Raw genomic sequence first — 12,836 nt, forward strand, 5'->3', positions numbered from 1 at the left:
TTAAATGGTGCTTGATGTGAGGAAAGAGAATCATTTTTGCCTGAACTCATGTCAAGCGCCAGTGAAGTGATGTCAAGCGTGAGTCAAACAAAGGACTTCTGCCTGATTGGGAGTCGGGCGTGGGATTTTACCATGCCAAGTGTGAGAGAGTTGGAGGCTTTATGCCTTAGTCATGTTGGATGAGAATAGTTTGGTGTTAGGCGTGGGCAAGACAGGAAGCCTTCTACCTCGATGGTGTCGGGCAACTAGGGGATGACATTGAGTGGAAATTATATGATTTTGATGTGTTGTTTAACTTGTTTTATGATAAAAAGATGATGATTAAATTGTATAATGAAGATGATATGATGATAGTCCATTTTGTTTTCAAGTTGATATATTATATGATGATATGTATTCTATTAAGATGTAATCTGATAGATGATTAAATTGAGAAGTTGTATGTTGTTATCTTAATTGAGATACATAATAATTAGAGAAGAAAAAAAATTATTTAAAAAATTAAAATATCTCATTATGTAGATATAAGTTGTAATGTTTTGTGAGCTCAAGTTGAAACCCTAATAAGTAAGTTGGTTTTTGAATGGGTAGTTGTTTTTAAGTTTTCTCCTCTAAGTTTTATGTAATATTCGTATGTAGATAAGGTCAAAGTATACATGTATAAAGTAACCAATTGGGTGAGGTTCAAGGTTGGGAACTTAGTTTCTTAACTAAGTACTCAAAGGGCATAGTATTTGAAAGATAATTGGTGGGCTAATCACATAGGAGACTTAGTTTTGCAGGCTAATGTAGTAGTAGACTCATATTTAAGTTATTCTACCCCAATAATAGTACCAGACCTCCTAGCTTAAGTGACAAAACTTTCAAGAAGTCAAATAAAGTTATTAAACAGGTTCTATGAGAGACTTGTAAATTGTATATACCTGACCTGATACTTTTATTAATCTTTATATTTTAATTATTAAACTTGTTTTTAGTTACTTTGCAAAATTAGATTTAAAAAAGTGAGCGGTCTATGACCTGAAAAGGTCAACCCGATCAAAACTGAACCTATTCATGATACAAGTTTTATAAAACTGAGATAAAAACTCTACATTTAATTTTGACTTAAAATTTATAAGGAAAACCCTCTAATTTATCGAGCATATTTGAGTTAATTTGGAAAACTCCCATTTTGTCAACTTTAATTTAAAGACAACTTTAAGTAAATTAGAATACTGATAGGTGGTGACTCAATTAGAATAAATAATTAATGTCCTTTTCTCAATCCTTATCTTTTATATTCGAGCATTTTGATTTTATTATTTTTATATTTTGAAATTAAACATTGAGTTTCAAGCATGTTATATCAATTTAATTATTTCTAAGGATTTTTTCAATTTTAATAAATATTTTTGTTATTATCTCCATTAAAATTGATAACTGGGTTATAGCTAGCGTTGATAATCATTTAAATTGTTTCTAAAAAATTTCAAAATCTATCCAATACACATATTCTATCCAAAATTTCACAAACTGTTTTGAAATTATTTATAATAAAAAAAACTCAATTCACCCCTTTTAAGTATCACTCAGTTTTAATCACACAGTCTGAAAGCAAGAAGCAAATTGCAACTCTTGGATTTAACTAAACCCACTAACTCACTTATGGGCTACAGAGGGCGCCCAGCCCATTTAAAAATGTAGCTAGAAGTTGGGTCCAAGTGAGAAATGCAATGTGGCCAATTAGAAGGGAAGGAAAAAAGAATTCAACTAAAAGTCACAAACTTCATCTTTTTGGGCCACTAATTCTGGAGCTGAGACGAGGGATTTCTAGGGATAAAAATACACAAAATCTTCACTCCCATTTGGGCTTCAAAATTAAGCCACCGAATTTTCTATCAACTCAATTGTTTTTAAAACAAAGTATAATAAAAACTCAATTTTTTTACTAAATCAACTTTTTAATTCAAAGTTTCTAAAATTTTAATTCACAGGCAAATGTTTTCAAATTACTCAATGCCATAATTATTTTAGTTTAGAAAAGACAAATATTAATATTTTTAAAAATATTAATAAGCATTTAAAATACTAATTATTTTTATATATTAAATACGATTGGTTATATTGTACGATAATTTTTTAAACATTTTTTTAAGAGAGAGTTTATAGAGATTCTTATAACTTTTCATCTTATTCAATTTTATTTTGTATATTTATTTATAAAATTAAATTTAATATTTTAAAATTAATTATCAATAATTAAAAAATATATTATGTCACAAATTATAAATATTTATCATAAATATAAAATATAATTTATATTTATTAAAATATTTATTATACAAATTTTTAATATAATTTATAAATTTAAATATAATATTTATTTGTATGTATAATTTATTAAAAATTTGATTATACATTATAAATATTTAGCCTATGCAATATACAAGTTAACCTACTAATTTTTAATATCCTTAATAAGAAATTAGACGGGGAAAATATCAAAATAACGTAGATAGGTATGTAAGGGCAAAATGGTCTTGAATTTAAAACATGATTAAGAATATGATATACATTACTAATGTGTATTGCACAATATAAGAATGAAAATATAATTCAAATCAATCATTTTTTTTTCAATTCAAATTTTCTCAAAATGTGATACACTTTAACCAAACAACTCAATCAAAATTAAATTAGTTCTATTGGTTCAATCAAGTCACTAGATAAAAACAACATAATGTGTCAAATTCGTAATATAATGATAACCCTTTTATATAAATTACTAACCTGTTTCCATTTATCTTCTTTTTTTTTTTTAAATTAAATTTTAACATTTTAATCTATTTAGCGTGAAATACCATGATGTTCTGAGACAAACATATTAACTCGATAGATATAATAAAATATAAAGATGAAACCTTCAAATTAGTTGAGAGTGAAGAAAAAAATATTTACTCAAGACTCAAACAAATACATAAATATCTATAGACTCATTATTTCAAAAATATTATAAATGGAAAAGAACAAAAGGGGAAACAAAATTAAATTCACTTGTTCACGCCTAAGAACAATGGTTGTGTACCTTGAGAGAGTGTATTTGCATCCCTGGACTTAAAAAATAATTCATGTCTTTGTTTTGAGTTATGAATTTTTTGTCTCCCTAAATTTATAATTTGAACCCACAATTTTTAATTTCTTAATTGTTACTAATTTTTTCTTATATGTTGATATCTTTTTATCTCACTTCTCATTATTAATGAGTATTATTTTTCATGTCATAGTTATGTAATTTATATATATGTATAGTTACTATTATTTTTTTTCTATTTTTTTAAATAACTTAAGGTACTAAGTTTGCCACTGCCTAAGAGCACTATTAACTTTTACATCCTTTCACAATCATTTTTGCTAAGCGATACAGCAATTTTCTCACCTACCAAGAGAAACTGTACGTGATGAATAACAAATGTCAACAAGACTAGAGGGCTCAAATTAATCAAACATGCATCTAACACAATGAGATGCATATGACAACAGTTTCAACTATTTGAGTTAGTTGAGTGACGAAAGGCAAAGGTAATATGCATGTCCTAAATTTGAACTTCAGTACGAATATTAAGCATCAAACAAACATAACAAGACAGTTCAAAAGAAAAAGTACATAATAAGGCATAACCAAACATCCAAAGTTCATATATAATGGGTGATCACAATGTCTTATGGCACGCAAAGATAACTATGAAGAGGTTGTGTTGAATGATCGCTAATATATAGAACAACTAAGCACATAAAGGTGATTAAAAACCAAATTATTGAATGAAAGAAAAGGTAGGACAATATATATAGTTTACCAACAACACAATTTTTCTACGTAATGTTTTTCATCATTGTGTATCTCTTTTTCTCTTTTCTATCTTTTCAACAACATGAATGATGCAGAATTTATTATATTTTTTAAACATGGAGCAACATGCATGATGAACAGGGACACAACTAATTTTTGGGAATGGCACGAGGGATAAAAAAACAAAAGAAAACGAAGAATGAGAGATAAAGATTCTATGAAGACCCGTAGGCAGAGAATGATCCATCCCTCTTAAACAAACGTTCAGCACAACCATTCCATTCCCTTAACAAACTCTGATTGGAAACTTCTCAATTTTGGAAAAGTAGCTTTATTTATTTATATATATCTTAATATTACTGACATTAACTAAAATTAACATTCCCTGCAAAAAAAACAAACATTTTAGTCATTCAACAAATTAAATAAGAATTTAAATGCAACAAAATTTACGGAAAACCAATGGATATTGCATATCAATGAATTGTATAAGTCATATATTATAGTTTTTGATATTTTAAAAAATTCTATGATTCTATGATTCTATCAATACCTGATTTTGTAAAAATAAAATTAAAATCATATCATTCATTTTATTTTATTTTATTTTTTGTGTTTTTTTTATGTCTTAGCGAATGATACTATACAAGTCATATTTTCTAGATTTTGAATTTTTAAGATCTTACCATGCATATATATTATCGTAGACAAATTTGAAGGCTCTCAGTTCCATGTTAACTAAATTCCAGTCTGGTATGGGTTTGAAAAAGAAGCACGAATGTAATTTTTCACATCAAAGCGAAAACTACTAATTTTAATTTTTGCATTTTCCCATGAGGGACGTGAATTTTTGGCTATATAATGTATTTCCAAACATGCTACATAGAATGAGATAAGGTAACCACAATGATATTGGGTTCAATCTACTTAGAAGAGGTAAAAATGCAAAGCTAATGCATAAATTATATTACTGATGAATATCCATATAAAGTTAATTAACTATATCTAATCAAGCAAATCTTCAAATTAGTCATTAAAATTGTAGAGTCTGTAAGATTTCAAAACTTAATATTTGATTTTTAAAAAAATGTCTTTTACTTCAATTTTTCTACTTTTTATTTTTATTTTTATATTTTTAACTTTTTATATTGTGAACCACCAACACCATTGCTACCCAAAAAAAATCTAGAAACAATCTTTTGAGCATAATAGACCACTATTTTGTATTATTAATTTACATCAAAATAAACATAAGTGAATGATACTTTATATAAGAAAAATGCTAAACACTTTTCATAACAAAAGCACGAAGCTTTGATTTCTGTAAAATCATATTTTATTTAATTTTAATTTTAATCAATATTTGTTTTAAAATTTTCCATTGATGCTAATATTTCGTTTGTTTTGTGCAAACTTTTGTTTCGTACTATCTAGTCGATATAGAGAAGATTTTTTAAAATCTTAGGAACTAAATCTATCTGAGAAAGATTAGCCACCAAAATGAATGACCTCTCCACATTATAAATAGAGTGGGGCTCTGGTTAATCATCTCGACCCAACTCTCATTTTTTGCATCTTTCCATCTCTCAAGACTTGGTTACTATTGTTGAGAGTGAGCATAAATCATAATGGCTAGCAAACACTCACTAAAGTCTCTCTTTCACAGAACTTCTGAGACTAGTTCTGAGCACAACCCGTTAAGCATGTCCGATGAGCAGATATTGGAGCAAATTTACTCAACCCATGTCCACAGTCACACTAAGTTCGATGTAGACTCTCTTTTCATTCTTGTTGAGAACACCCTTAGGCGTTCAACCCTCATTGTTGACACTGTTGTCCAGGTACACACACTAATATATTATATAAATATATATAACCCCTTTTTGTTTTTCTCATATTTCCATGCATTTGTGATTATTAATTAATCTTTACTTCACAGGGTTCCAAAGCAAGCCTAGAGCAGGTGGAAGACAAGATCCCCCAAGCCAACTTCAATTCACCACTCTGTACCCTCAGGCAAATCTCTTCTGAGGTAATCCAAACAAATAAAAGAAATATAAATTATATATGTATAATTAATTGGATTAGCAGTAGTCACAGTATTACAAACGCAATCAATCACTAGGAATACTCGTGACAGGACCTAAAGAAAAAAGTTATATTTGTTTACAAGAATGATAAAAAACTTAAATAAATTTCTGACATCAACATTTTGAATGATGACAGATGTCATGCAAGCCTGCAGGAGAGGAAATTGCTCACAAAACCACAATGACCATACTTGTGAAGCTTTCAAACTATGAATGGGATGCAAAAGCAGTGTTGACACTTGCGGCTTTTGCAATGGAATATGGTGAGTTCTGGCTTCTGGCTCAGCATCAACCAACAGACCCTATTGCAAAATCTGTGGCTTTTTTGAAGCGAGTGCCAGTGCTCACACGGCCTGCAGCAGTGCAAAAGCATCGCCAAGCTATCATTGAGCTCAACAATTTGGTCAAAACAACGTTGCAAGTGATTGAGTTAATCTTTGAGTTGGAGAAGCTTACATCGTTCGACACAAAGGATGTTCCTGCTTTGTTGCCCGCAATTGAACAAATTCCTGTTGATGTCTATTGGGCTATCATCACCATTGTGGCCATTGTAACTCAGATTGATTACCTCACCACTGAAACGTAAGTAACGTCCATGCACTGTTATTGGAATAAACAAGTTTTGGTTATCTTGGTCCTCTACGTAAATATATGAATTTCCTACGCAGATATGCATAATATGTTACTCACTTATTTACTGTTTTATTAGCACTTGTTACTATTAAACTAACGGTTTAATTAACCTGTTTGATATTTCTATAATTGCTCGATTTTAGAGGGAACAAGCAAGATCTGTCCCACTATGGTCAAAAGATCAACATCATTCTCAGCAAACTGAGGAAACAAATCACGCTATGCAGACAACAGATCGGTCAGTAATCATAGATTATTGCATTAAAAATTAAAATTGAAGGAAAAGACACATGAAGTTGCAAACAACATGCTAAGTACTAAGTAGATTATTTGTCATTTTCTTTACAGAGGAGGCTGAGTATCATCACAGGCTCAGGAAATTCTTTCAAACGCCTACTGAAATAATGGAGGTGTTTAAGTTTCTGGTTTTCTCCAAGGATGCCCCGCAGCTACTGTATGATGGTGCCACTAAAACCCCGGTTGGTGACTCATTCAACAAAATTATTATAAAGTTTCGATAAAAAAAGTTCCAAAATTACGTTTTTGTCAACATCTTACCGTTTTAATTTAACTTCTAATATTTAGTAATAACAAAGAGAGATCCATGAATAATAGTTTCATGAAATGCATGCCTCACAGTACATGGGCACTCTGTTGTCCCTCATAATTTTTTTCTCCATCTATTCTTTATACTCCATCGACCTTAAATAGAAAATACATGATGTATACATTACAACAAAATAAACTTTTAGTGACATTTAATATGACTTTTAGTGGTAATAAAAATTGTTACAAAATATTTTACCGGCATTTTCACATTAGCCATTGTATGCAGTGTCGCTAAAACATTTAGCAGCAATTATTCAAAATACTGGTAAAAACTCTTATAATGGTCGAAAAAAGTGTATATCTTTTTGTAACATTTTTTACTTTCTAGTCGATGTGGGACTTGTAAGATGAGTAAAAATAAATAATTACTTTATCTCTAGTTGATGTGGGACTTGTAAGATGAGAGTTATCTTTCTACTTATATATTCTTTTTAATTACCTTATTTCTAGTTGATGTGGGACTTTAAGATGAAGATTGTCTTCTAATTATATATATATATATATATATATATATATATATATATACATATTATTTTCTAATCAATAGTCGACTCCCTTAAGTTTAAGGATTATTGAGTTTGATAATAATGAGTAATCTCATACTAATTTAGAATAATAAGTTATAAGTCTAACACAATCCTATATAACAAACTTGTAAGGTGAGAGTTATTATTTATCTATATACTCTTTAATTATCTTATTTCTAGTGGATGTGAGATTAAAGTTTTTCTTAATAAATATTTGTCGCTAATAGTAAATTTTGGTGTGATATAACTATATTTTTAATGACCATTATATATTAGTCACTAATACTTTTATTAAATAATAAAACAAAGACAATTAATTTATTGCCGATAAATAATTTTCGGTAAAAATGAATTTTGTTGTAGTGATAGTACGTAGTGTAAGCAAGAGTAAAATCTATTCCAGTATTATTAGTTTTTTAGTAAAATACAATATAAATAAAATTTATAATAATAATTTTTTAATATAAAATTTTATTATATAATTAAAATTTATTATAAATATATTTATACAAATAAATTATATTTTTATTTATAATAAATAATTTATATTGTGAAACAAAGTTATTTTAATTATTCGTCATTTCTTTTAATAAAAGTATTAAATTTAATTTAAAAATAAAGAAGAAAAAGATAAATTAAAAGAAAGAAGTAATTAAGAAAACCATGTATACAAACAAAGATAAAAAAAAACTAAACTGAGATGGTAAAAAAAGAAATTTTGAGGATCAATTAAATTTAATTTAAAATTAAAAAGTATATTTGAAAAGAATATAAAACTTTAAAACATAAAAATTAAATGTTCATATAATCTTATAGTAAGAGTGTGCTTAACAAGATATTGGAGAAATTTATACATTAATTTAACTTGCTTATAAGTAAATATATGATACTAACTAAATCTAATTAACAATATCTTATACCCAAAAAATATGTGCAAAATTATTCTAGCGTTAACTTGATCGGCTTAATAGTAAAAATTAACGTAATATACATGAGGCATTAGGTCTGAGCATCACTACAATCATTGTATATTAAAGAGAAAACCAATACCAAGAAATGGTTTGTTTTTCAACAATATTAAATTGCACGCTTTGTATAAAGAAAGTTATGACCATTTTTCTTTATTCATTTGTTGCTTGGGCAGGTCGAAATTAGTGTGCTGAGGAAGAAGAACGTTTACTTGTTTATTTCCACTCTAGATATTACAGAAGAAGAGATTGCAGTACTCCGACCAGTTTATGAATATATTAAAACTAATGATCAATACAAGATTGTGTGGATTCCCATTGTAGAAGAATGGACTGAAAAGTTGAATAAGAGATTTGAGGCTTTGAAAAGCAAGATGCCATGGTACGCGGTACAACACTATGGAACAATAGCAGGGTATAGGTACATTAAGGAGGAATGGCACTTCAAAAAGAAGCCTATGGTTGTGGTGTTGAATCCTCAAGGGAAAGTACAACATGCAAATGCATTCCATCTCATTCATGTTTATGGAATGAAGGCCTTCCCCTTCACTATTTCGGATCAAGAAAGAATTGATAGAGAAATTCACTGGATTGGTTCCGTTGTAGGGGATACTCACCCCAACATAAGCACCTGGGTAAGTACATTTCGCAGATCAATTAGGGTATTTTGGCAAAGTTGTAAATGTAAACATTAATGAAGTATTGATTTCAAAATATATACCATAGTTGTTGAATTTTGAGCACTCAAATATTGAATATTTTGGCTTTAAATGTTATCTGAAGCATTGGTATTATTTAAGTTGGCATTAGCAATGGAAAGAGCTTAATTACAAGGTTTTGGTGTGACTATCTAAGATGCAGATCAGAGAGCAAAAGTATATTCTCATCTACGGAGGGAACGACAAAGAGTGGGTCCAGCAGTTCACCAAGTATGCAACAGCCTTTGTTAATGATGTCGCTTTAAAGGAGGCAAATATTCACATTGAGTTGTTTTGTGTGGAAAAAGAAGATAAAAGCTTCCTAAGGAGATTTTGGAGTGGCATTGAGAGTTTGTTTGTGACAAAGGCTCACAACACAGTTGATGCTGTGACTCAAGAAGTGCAAAAGATGCTTTCTTACAAGAATGAATCTGGGTGGGTTGTCCTTTGCAAAGGGTCATCTGTGGTGGAGTGTGGTCATGGAACTACAATCTTGAAGACAGTGGCTGAGTTTGAGAAATGGAAAGAGGTTGTGTTGAAAAAGGGCTTTGAGTCCTCCTTCAAAGAGCACCATGAAAGGATTGTGCGCACCACTCACCGCTGCACACACCTTGAAATTGCTAACATTGCAGGAAAGTTACCAGAGACCATCAAATGCCCAGAGTGTGGCAGGACAATGGAGATTTTCATCAGTTATAAATGTTGCCACACTGATAATACTGCTGTCACACCCTAGACTTTACTGTGGCTACCTTGTTTTCATCTTATGAATCAGAAAGTGTGGGATTAAGCTTAATTTTTCAGTTATGCATAACTTCAGGGACTAAGCTTCTTTGGTAAAATAAAGATTACTTTGAACAAAAAGTAGAGGATTTTTGTGTGACCTAATAATTAAGGTGTGCTTTTTATGTTATTTGCTGTTGTTGATTTTGAATAGATAAAGTGATTGCTTTGTATTGCACTATTTACAACCAACATTTCATTTTATAGAGCACAACATAAATATCAGATGGATTTCGGTCAGTGGCACAATTTTTTAGCTAATAGTCTCCATTTTAAGTTTCCTTATACCACTATTATATTAAAATTTTCAAAGAATTGTTTTATAGTTTATAATGACTAAATTCAACTACACTTACATTAGTTGAATACTTGTTGTGGTATTCACAAACCAGCAGCGTTTGATAAAAATTGTTTAAATATATTTTTAATTTTAATAAATATGATTGATTTTTTTGCTGTGCTAAAAAACAAAAATTTGTCAAATTGAAGAGAAAATTATTTCTTCCATTTTATAAGCTATTGAGACATGAGAACAAAAAACAATACGTTTTAAAAAAGAAACATTAATATATTTGTAAATATCATCAAACATTTTAAGTCAAAATTCAAAATCTTAACATTCTAATATTTGCACATTCTAATTAATATTTTAAAAATTTAAAAGTTCAAATATATATATATATATATATATATATATATATATATATATCGACGTCTTAAAATTTCTAAAGTATAAATACGCCATATATATCGATGTCTTATTGAAAACAAGTATTTTTAAGTCTTAGTGTTAAGTGACTAATCTACAAATTTCGTGGATTAAGTAATAAAGTGAGACCAAAAATTCCGTTATGATTGCATGGATTTAAGAAAAATAATGAAAGTTGTTTTGCATAAACTTATAACCCAATTTACTCAGAGTATATTTAGCTAAATTTCTCCATAAACATTTATAAAAATAAAAAATAAATAACTTTTCCTTTTAGGTTAAATTTTAATTAGATTGCATGTAAATTAAAAAATATATTTTAAAAGCTAACGTGAGAGAGTTTTCACAAAGTTAATACTGTGATTGAAAAACTTATTTATTTTTTATCCCGAGCACGACAGCTCAAAATGCTCAACCATGTCAATAACGTTGTCATTCATACATCGTGAAACTATTAGTCAACATGGAGCATACCTCGGTCAAACCATTACAAAGTTAGGTCAAAATCACAATTAATCATTACGTTAAATTAATCATTACAAAGTTAGGTCAAAATCACAATTAACTATTACCTGGGTGCCTTCTTTCCTCTCGTTCCTAAAGAAATTTTCAGTGCAACGTGGAAATAAGTTCTTATCATACGTGTTTAGATTCACGTATTGATCAAACGAGTATATTTTCCAATTTTCACGTTAAATTCATGAAAAAATGCAATAAATAAATAATATGTAATTTGTTTCAAATTAGTTGTGGATCGATCTACTATCCAAAACGCTCAACCAGACTTGCATTAAGTGTGTGCCTATAATACATTAATTACGTAGGTTGTTGATTTTAACATCAAAGATCAAACACAGAAAAAACGTAGAAGTCGTGTATTGTTTCTTACGAGTTATGCATGTCTAATTTACCTCTTGGGACGCACATCAAACTATCCAAACGCATTGTAAGAGTTTTTTTTTTTTTGAACAGCAAAGAAATATTTTATATAATAAAATGGTACAAGAAATACCAATGTCGAATACATGTTTGCATGCGGAGGACACAACAAAGTTGGGCCTAATTTAAGTTACAAATTAGCCTCCAACTAAGAGGTCCAAAATCAACTATTTGCATACTAGATTACTCTAAAAACTCCTCAAAATCCCATCAAAGATCTTAGGAAATGATACAAAGTCCAGGATTAGCTTCCCATTGACTGAATGAATAGTTGAACGACTTATCAAAACTTGTCAGCCAAGACCATGAGTATAACACAGTTTGCTGCAGTAAACGATTCCCGTCAAGGTGCTCCCCTTCAAACACATATTTATTCCTAGCTCTCCAGATGCACCATAATATTGCAGTCCATATAACATGCCATTGGTCAACCCTCTTTTTAGACAATAGTATACTTGGATGAACAAAGAAGTTGCCTTCAAATGAACTAGATAGAGGAGTCGGGCTATCCAACCACAACAACCATTTTTTCCAAATCGGGTCAGTGCTGCTGCAATATAACAATATGTGTTCCGACGACTCGATATCCGCATTGCAGAAGGGGCAGGTTGCTTGATCCCTCAAGACTATCACATTTCTCCTCAGCAAGTTTTCCTTTGTAGGCAAAGCACCCATGAACAACCTCCAAATGAAGCATTTAACTTTGGGTGGGACTTTTATATCCCAAGCTACTGCAGCAACATTTGGCAACTGTGATGAAGGGCCACGGTCCATCAAAGCCCGATACCCAGATCTTACTGAGAAGCATCCCGAGCTATCCAGTGTCCAAAGCCTTGAGTCTTGTACACCCTCTATTAGTACCCTTGCCTCCACTATATTCATAAACTGTTGCACATCGTTTAATTCCCAAGTGAACCAAGCTCTTCTCCACTGAAATCTCCATTGCCACCTTCCTCTACTCCAATGACCCATATTCGCCACCACGTTTGACTTTTGCAATGAATTTGAGAAAATCCTTGGGAATCTATTCGCTAGAGGCTCTGCCTCTGCC

The 12,836-nt window shown here is 30.0% G+C and overlaps 1 protein-coding gene across 2 annotated transcripts; it reads left to right on the plus strand.

Annotated features, from left to right (window-relative positions):
* Window positions 1-5,361: 5,361 nt before the first annotated feature.
* Window positions 5,362-10,393, plus strand: LOC109805211 (protein SIEVE ELEMENT OCCLUSION B). Of its 2 annotated transcripts, none has more exons than XM_020367223.3 (7): window positions 5,362-5,670; window positions 5,769-5,861; window positions 6,056-6,501; window positions 6,696-6,790; window positions 6,901-7,031; window positions 8,833-9,291; window positions 9,512-10,393. In XM_020367223.3, the coding sequence occupies exons 1-7, from the start codon at window positions 5,458-5,460 to the stop codon at window positions 10,088-10,090; spliced, it is 2,016 nt and encodes a 671-aa protein (XP_020222812.1). In that variant the 5' UTR covers window positions 5,362-5,457; the 3' UTR covers window positions 10,091-10,393. The 2 variants fall into 2 exon arrangements, with proteins under 2 accessions (XP_020222812.1, XP_020222813.1); XM_020367224.3 differs by having other exon boundaries at window positions 5,363-5,670; window positions 9,518-10,393.
* The last annotated feature ends 2,443 nt before the right edge of the window (window positions 10,394-12,836 follow it).

Source organism: Cajanus cajan, chromosome 7 (genome assembly GCF_000230855.2).
Source record: "Cajanus cajan strain Asha chromosome 7, NIPB_CcT2T_4, whole genome shotgun sequence".
Lineage (NCBI taxonomy): Eukaryota > Viridiplantae > Streptophyta > Magnoliopsida > Fabales > Fabaceae > Cajanus > Cajanus cajan.

What these genes read in the sequence shown, in the direction of transcription:
- LOC109805211 (XM_020367223.3), top strand. Translation starts at nt 5,458, where the DNA reads ATGGCTAGCAAACACTCACTAAAGTCTCTCTTTCACAGAACTTCTGAG. An exon ending in TCAGGCAAATCTCTTCTGAG is followed by an intron (nt 5,862 to 6,055) that starts GTAATCCAAACA and finishes GAATGATGACAG; the next exon opens with ATGTCATGCAAGCCTGCAGG. An exon ending in ACCCCAACATAAGCACCTGG is followed by an intron (nt 9,292 to 9,511) that starts GTAAGTACATTT and finishes TGACTATCTAAG; the next exon opens with ATGCAGATCAGAGAGCAAAA.